General features: G+C 44.4%; 1 protein-coding gene across 1 annotated transcript; it reads left to right on the top strand.

Annotated features, from left to right (window-relative positions):
- Positions 1–4,779: 4,779 nt before the first annotated feature.
- On the top strand, positions 4,780–7,406 carry LOC132815790 (OTU domain-containing protein 1). The gene has a single exon (XM_060824996.1). It carries the CDS (start codon positions 5,380–5,382, stop codon positions 6,604–6,606), a length of 1,227 nt encoding a protein of 408 aa, XP_060680979.1. The 5' UTR covers positions 4,780–5,379; the 3' UTR covers positions 6,607–7,406.
- Positions 7,407–8,318: the final 912 nt, after the last annotated feature.

Below are 8,318 nucleotides of genomic sequence, written 5' to 3' on the forward strand. Positions count from 1 at the left end.
ATTACAGTCCCACCTGCTCCAGAGGTGTGTCATAACATGTCTGAATAGGGTGATTAAAAATATCTACACTGAGGAATGCCTGCAGAGTGGTCCTAGAGCTGGGACAATTGACCTCTGACAACTACATTCATTTTCATGATAGATATAATTCCAATGAATGAGGTATAACACCCAGTTTTGCTAGTGCCCCACTAGGGCAAATGCTGCTGTGGTGTCAATTGAATTTACTCCATCCTCACCTCTTTAATTCAGCTCTTTTGACCTTCAACAAGGCTATTTTAAGGTCAGGAATTGATTGCCCCTGGTGGAACCAAAACTGAGCTTCAGTGAATTGATTATTTCTGAGTCCACAACACCTTCCATCATTTTGATGATGATTGAGAATTAACTGATGGGGGGTAACTGGTTAGTTGGATTGTTCTGCTTTTTGCAAACAGACATATCTGGACAACTTTCTATTTTGTCTGGATCATAGCATCATTGTAGCTACACTGGAATAGCTTATCGAAGGGTATAGCTAGTTCTGAAGTTCTAGTTTTTGTTACTACTTCCAGATCAGATCCCTATGAAAGACCACTGGTCACCAAGCTGCAGGATGAATACTTCCCATCTACCACCACCCTCTGTCTTCTATGGGCCAGCCAATTCTGTATCTAGACATCCAAATTTCCCTGTATCCCATACCTCCTTACTTTCTGAATGAGCCTACCATGGGGAACCTTATCAAACACCTTGCTAAAATCCATATACACCACATCCACTTCCCTACCTTCACCAATGGGGTTTGTCACATCCTCAAAGAATTCAATAAAGCTTGAGGTATGACCTGCTCCTCATAAAGACATGCTGATTATCTCTAATCAAACTATACTTTTCCAAATAATCATAAATCCTGTCTCTCAGATTTATCTCCAATAATTTGCCCACCACCAATGTAAGACTGACTGCTCTATAATTCCCAGAGTTATCCCTATTCCCTTTCTTGAACAAGAGAATGTTTGCCACCCTCTAACCATCTGGTGCTACTCCAGTGGACAGTGAGGATGCAAAGATCATCGCCAAAGGTGCAGCAATCTCTTCCTTCTTTTCCAGTAGTAACCTGGTGTATATCCCATCAGACCCAGGAGACTTATTTATCCTAAGGTTTTGCAAAATTTCCAGTACATCCTCCCTCTTAATATCAACCTGTTAGAGTGTATCTGCCTGTTTCACGCTGTCCTCAAAACAACAGGGTCCCTCTTATTAATGAGTACTGAAGCAAGGTATTAAGGACTTCCCCTATCTCCTCCAAGTCCAGGCATAAGTTCCTTCCACTATCCCTGATCGGCCCTACTCTCACTCTGGCCATCCTTTTGATCTTTACACAAGTGTAAAATGCCAAGTAGTTTTCCTTAATCCTACCTGCCAAGACTTTTTCATGCCCCTTCTAGCTCTCCTAAGTTCATTCTTCAGTTCCTTCCTGGCTACCATGTGACTGTCTAGAGCCCTGTCTGATCCTTGCTTCCTCAACCTTAAGTAAGCTTCCTTCTTTCTCTTGACTCGATGTTCCACATCTCGTCATCCAAGTTTCCTTCATCCAACCATACCTTCTTTGCCTCAGTAGGACAAATCTATCCAGCACTCGCAGCAAGTGCTCCCTAAACATTTCTGTTGTGTATTTCCCTGAAAATATCTGATCCCAATTTATGCTCCACAGTTCCTGACTAGTAATTCGTACTCCCCCAATTACTTTCCCATACCATCTGCTCCTATCCCTCTCCTTGACTATACTAAAGGTCAGGGAGTAGTGATCACTTTCACCAAATGCTCCCTCCCCCACTGAGAAACCTGCCACCTGACCTGGTTTGTTGCCGAGCACCAAATCCAATATGGCCTTCTTTCTAGTTGGCCCATCTACGTATTGAGGTAGGAATCCTTCCTGTACACACCTGAAAAAAATTTGCTCTATCTAAACTAACATTCTTAACATTTTCCTGCAACTTGGACACTAAGTCTGTCCATTGGCAAGACAACTGACGTCACTATTGCCTACAATGAATTTCCTGCACTCTCTTTGCAGTAAAATAATCTAAGCCTTCCTTTAATCTATAACAGGAGAAAGTGAGGATTGCAGATGCTGGAGACCAGAGTTGAAAAGTGTGGTTCTGGAAAAGCGCAGCAGGGCAGGCAGCATCCGAGGAGCAGTAGAATCGATGTTTCGGAGATAAAAGTTGGGGGGGGGGGAAAGAGTGCTGGGAATATGATAGGTGGAAGGAGAGGAGGGCAAGGGTGATAGGCTGGAGAGGAGGTGGGGGCGGAGTTGTCAGGAAGAAGATTGCAGGTCAAGAGGGCGGTGCTGAATCCAGGGGTTGGGACTGAGGTAAGGTAGGGGGAGGGGAAGTGAGGAAGCTGGAGAAATCTACATTCATCCTGTGTGGTTGGAGGGTTGCTAGGCAGAGGATGAGGCGCTCTTCCTCCAGGTGTCGTGTGGCCAGGGTCTGTTGATGGAGAAGGCCAAGCACCTGCATGTCCTTGGTTGAGTGGGAGGGGGAGTTAAAGTGTTCAGCCACAGGGCGGTTGGGTTGGTTGGTGCGGGTGTCTCAGAGGTATTCCCTGAAACATTCCGCCTGTCTCCCCAGTGTAGAGGAGACCACATCGGGTGCAGCGGATATAGTAAGTGATTGGGTGTGGAGGTGCAGGTGAATTTTTGACGGAAATTTTGAAGGATCTATTGGGGCCTTGGAGGGAGGTGTGGGTGCAAGTTTTGCACTATAACAGCCCTATCACCCAGACCTGTCAGCCACACTTCAGCACAGATCACATAACCCTTTCATTTTTACCCTATTTTACACAATGTCCCAAAACATTGTAATCTTGTAAACCTCATTGTTAATATGCTTTAATTCCTTAGTATCGTTCCCTGACCTATTTGAAGTTATGAACAAAATTTCAATGATTTTGGACCAAAGAACTGAGTGCTATATACTGTTGGTTTTTTTTTTGAGTAGGATTGGTAACAATTCTAAAATATTTAGAAGTGACAGAGTTGATTAAAATGTTGATTAGTTTCTCTCTCCACAGATGCTATCACACCTGCTGAGTTTATCCAGAGCTTTCTGTTTGATTTCAGATCTTCAGCATCCATAGTAGTTTGCTTGAATTTTATAGAAGCAACAAATATGTCAAGGCAGAAATCAGTTCATCCACTTGCAGCTTTATTTCTGTTAGATTTGCTTTAGCCAGCTGTGGGATTCATCTACTGGAGACAAATTTCTTCTAAGTGCTGCTCCAAAACAAGTAAAATTAGTAATTCTCTACCAATGAAACTGCAATGCTGTAAAAGCAGCTTTTCATAACCAGAGTCTCAACACATTTTTATATGGCTCTTCCATTCTTCTGTAATTTCATAATAGCCCATTGAAAACTGGCTTGATGGCCAGTTTTAACATTTATGCCTTCTCCCCAGAAGTTCTATATAAGGCAAAGGATACCATTTGGAATGGATTATGCCGTTTAATACTGGGAAGCAGTTGCTGCTTCCCATTACAGAATGGAGTGATGACAAATTTATATAATGCACACAATGAGCAAATAGGCTGTGATGAGATACCCCATGAATGGCAAATCATCTCAAATTGCTTAATGAAAGCAACGTCTCGCACTTACACAATTTATTTTATAATGTTACTGGATTTGCACATTAAACTCAGTACAGAAAGACATATGTACCATTTTAATGATTGCCAATCAACCTCTGACCTATAAATTAACAATAAAATATGTGGAACCTCATTACTCAGGAATTTCTCCAATTGCTGTTGTTTAAAATAGTCGGAAAATAATCTTACTTTTCCTGTCTCTCATTTCTCTGTCCGTTCAGTTTTCCTTCTTCTGGATTTCTTTCTTTTTAATATAGGGACACTACATATTTTGTCCACAAAACACCAATGTGGCCAATTGAATATTTGGAAGTAAAGCTTGTTAAAGGCAATGCTAAAAATCAAAAGGTGAAAGGGGTTTAGGGAAGAGGAAGAGGGGATTACATCCAAATGGAATTGGAGGAGGAAATAAAGCACTGTATCACATGTGGTGCATGGATTTCTCTTTCTGAATTGACACTGAATTCACCTAGGTTCAGTCCTTCCTGTTTGTTTCTCAATCCTTTAATGTTGGATATGGTGAGACATTATTGGTCCCTCATTCATCAAAATCCCACACTACCCATTGCCTCTGCTGTGAACTGAACAATTTTCAGACAAAAATGAAACAAATGTGCCTAAATCTGAACACTTCAGGGATGGTGCGTGGGGGCTCTGGAGGAAAAGGGGAGAATGATCAGGGATAAGGTGGAGAACAGGTGAGGTAGAATGCTAGGAAAGCTGTGGAGACATTGCAAAAATGCATTGGGTGCTGGGCTGGAGAGATCTTTTGGGAAAGGAGTGGTGAGGGACTGGAGGAGAGGAGAGGGCATTAGGGATGAGACGGAGTTGGGGAGGAGGTATTAGTGGAGAGACCAGTGCTGGGGTAGGGTGAGAGCGGGGAGGTGACAATATTTGGTGGGATGCAAAAGGATCAGGTCAGGAAGCTGAATCAGGGGTGACTGCAAAAAAGAAAAAGGGAGGCAACTGGACAAATGGGTGGTAATTAATAGAGGAAGAGAGACTGGGGATAGGGCATAGGGAGAAGGCTGGGTTTTAGAGGCAAGAGGCAGTAAGGGTGGATGTTAGAGACTGGAAAAGGGATAGGAATGGAGGGACTTAGCGACTGCAAAAAGAGTCAGGGAGGGGCTTAGAGGGCAGAAAAAGGCGTGGAAATGGGGAAGGAAGGGAAAGATTAAGGAAAGAGAGTATTGAAGCGGAAGAGAAGTAGCATTGAAGACACCTGGAGAGGAAGAGAGACTCGGAGGTGAGGAAGAGACTGGAGGGTGGCAGCAAGAGGGGAAAAGAGATTTGGGTTTGGCGGTGTTGGGGTGTGGGCAGGAGGTGAGTGAGGCCGAGGACGGTTTTACCAAAAGCCCTGGGGGTGCGGAGCTCACATTCCAACACGGTGGCAGTAAACAAGGTGAAGCCGCCCAAAAAGGGGAGGACCGGGGCGGGGAACCGGAGCAGGAGCCGAGTATTTTCCAGAAAGGTCTCGGCCGAGACGAGGCACCTTTGATGCGGAGAAACCTCTGGTCTTCAGTGGAGCGGCGCTGACGTAATGGGGATAAAGTTAGGCCCGAGTGTCGCAGTTGGAATTAGAGCGAGCAGGCGGGAGTGAGTGAACGAGGGGGGATCGGATCCCATCGCCATCTTCTCATATCCACCGGTTCGGGCTGTTCCGGGAGCTGGTGATGACAGCGGCTATTTTTAACCGCCATCGTCAGCTGGAGGCCGCTATAAAAGGGGCCGCAGCTGCGACATGCACCTTTACAGCAGCGTGTTAACGCACTACCCCGGCGCCGCCTTCAAGGTGCCCACTGCAGGGGGAGAGAAAGCGCCTGCCGAGAGCCCGAGTGTGGGAGTGAAGCCTGAGCCCGCCTCCTCCTCTGCTGCCGTCGCCGCCGCCATGCCCGCCTTCTCGTCATGCGAACTGCTGCCCCCGGGCCCGGCTCCATCATCTCCATCCCCGGCCTCCCTCCTCTACACTTCCACCGCCAGGATCCCCCTGCGGCCGCTCGAGAGGATGGTGCCGATCCAGATCCTGAGCGAGAGAGCGCCAGCCGAGCTCCCGGCTCCAGCCCACCAGGGACGGGGCGCCTGGGCGGGGGACATCCTGGCGGAAGGATCGCGGAAAGTTTCAGCCTGGCCCGAGGATCGGATCCCGGGCGACGGCCTGCAGCGGCGGGCAGAGACCGACTTGCAGGCGGCCTCGGAAGGGCCGGAGACCGCCTTCGACCTGTCGGACGGCGAGAGCACCGAGCGGGGGTACCAGGACTGGGTCGGGCCTGGGCCGGAGTGCCGGGCTCCGGAGGCCGACGAACTGCAGAGTAGCCGCCCCTGGCAACTCGACGGTGGCTTCAGGACGGTGGACCTGGTGGTGGAGAACAGGGCGGAGAAAAACGACAAGGTGGCGCGTTACCTGGCAGAGGTGGAGAAGCAGAACAGTTACCTGAGGGAGCGACAGAAGTACAGGTTCCATATTATTCCAGACGGCAACTGTTTGTACAGGGCCGTCAGTAAGGCTGTGTACGGCGACCAGAACATGCACAAGGAGCTGAGAGAGCAGACAGTCCATTACATCGCTGATCACTTGGACGAGTTTAACCCCATCATCGAAGGGGACGTTGGGGAGTTCTTAATCAACGCTGCCCAGGATGGGGCCTGGGCCGGTTACCCAGAGCTACTTACTATGAGTCAAATGCTGAACGTTAATATATACTTGACCACAGGAGGTAGCCTGGAAAGCCCAACCGTTTCCACCATGGTGCACTGTCTCGGCCCAGAAGATCAATCAAAATCCAGCATATGGTTGAGTTGGTTAAGCAATGGACACTACGACGCTGTGTTTGGTCAGTCTCTACCCAACCCAGAGTATGAAACCTGGTGCACGCAAACACATGTTCAGAGGAAACGAGACGAGGAGTTAGCGAAGTCCATGGCAGCTTCTCTTTCAAAAATGTACATTGAGCAAAATGGATGTTTTTAAGTGATTTTCCTCCCTAATACTACTATTGATAAAAGGTTCCGTTCAGGACCTAAGACTTTCTGCATAAGCTGATGAAACTGATATGAGCAAGCCTAGTAAGAAGTAGAAATGTAAAGGTTGTTAATATGGTTCTTATTTATATTTATATGCTTACACATTGATTGGGCTAACAGCACTTTAAAACGGATCATAAAATCAACTCTAAGTAACGCCTTAATTAAATGTGTGAATTCCTAAATGTTTTACCAAATGTTTGAGCTCAAACTAATGAAGGTTGCGGGCACCTGAATTTTTAATCAGGTTTATTGGAAATAAGAGACCATAGGATTGAATGGGACTGCATTGTCTCGTTAGGCAAGTTTTTTAAAAAAAATTTAAACTTCTGATGTTTGGAAAACAACTGATGTTTAATCTCTGCTTTGGAGAGTTTTTTTCTGAAGAATGCTTTTTTTAAGAGACTTTTTATTGCAATTTTTTTGCAATTGCTGGTTTGTTACTGTCATACCTCCTTCATTACGTTCTGTATTTGGTATTCAGGCAGGTGGCTGGTTGCCACTAAATTGCCACCTTGATTTTATATTTGGTTAGAGATTTCTGATCTTCATAGTTTAGCTATCATTACTAACATTATTACCATCTGTTTCTTGCCATTTCACTGACTTTTTTTTATATGCTGTCCAAGATGTATTGACTTCCTAAAGTGGTTTGCAGGGTCAAACTTGTAACCAGTTTGCAATTACTGTATTTGTATTGATTGTAAAGTTATTAATCAACATGGAATGAATAAAAGGTATGTAACATTTCTCAAGCAGTTGTCAGTGTGAAATACTTATTCTCTCACTAGAAACAGAGGGCTTTTGCTATGACACTCCACTAAAACTTCATTTTAATATAGATTGACCTTTGTGGAAGAATATGAATAAAATCTCCAATTTAAGCTTCTAATTTCAGCACTGGTAAAAGTGTTAGATTATTCAAACCAGAAGATCTTCAGTAATGTTAAAAGTTAAATTGTTTTCTGTTCTATATTGGGTGATTGATTACTGATTTTTGAACAGTTCAGTATTAGTAAACCTAAAGAATGGAGGGAAAATGTTCAGCTTATATGTGGATCTGTACTATATGGAGCAGCTATTCTAAAATTGAAGTAATTTTTCTGTATATGCTACATAATATGAAGCTGTTTCAATTAATGCTTCAGCTATCAGTCTGGTATTTTGTACAGAGTATAGTGATAACCTCTACAAATGTTTAGCAAATATACTATACTCTGAATATCACATACTTTGTCATTAACTAAAAGAGTGACTTGCAATAAATAGCAATAGACATAGTATGTTATGATTTTAAAGGCACTCCCTGAAAGCAAATGGAAGCAGATTCAGTTGTATGTATAAATGGGAAGTGGATGCATGCTTGTAAAGCAGAGTGTTGCAAGCTAGGAGAAAGTGCAGGCAAATGAAATTCACTGCATTATATTATTTTTTTTTCAAAATAATTGAAATGAATTAATGTAAATAGTTTACGCCGGTAGAGGCTTCCCATCATCTGCAAGTGTATTAGTTATGTTTTCACCTTCCAAAGATTTTTCTTTAATTCTTCAAGGCGATTACACCAAATGATGTAGTGCTTGTGACTCATTTGTCAAGTGGCTGTTAACCACCTTTTGGGGATGGTAAAACAGTAACACTTCTATCTGGGCAACATGTACT

The sequence above is a fragment of the Hemiscyllium ocellatum genome, chromosome 5 (genome assembly GCF_020745735.1).
Source record: "Hemiscyllium ocellatum isolate sHemOce1 chromosome 5, sHemOce1.pat.X.cur, whole genome shotgun sequence".
NCBI lineage: Eukaryota > Metazoa > Chordata > Chondrichthyes > Orectolobiformes > Hemiscylliidae > Hemiscyllium > Hemiscyllium ocellatum.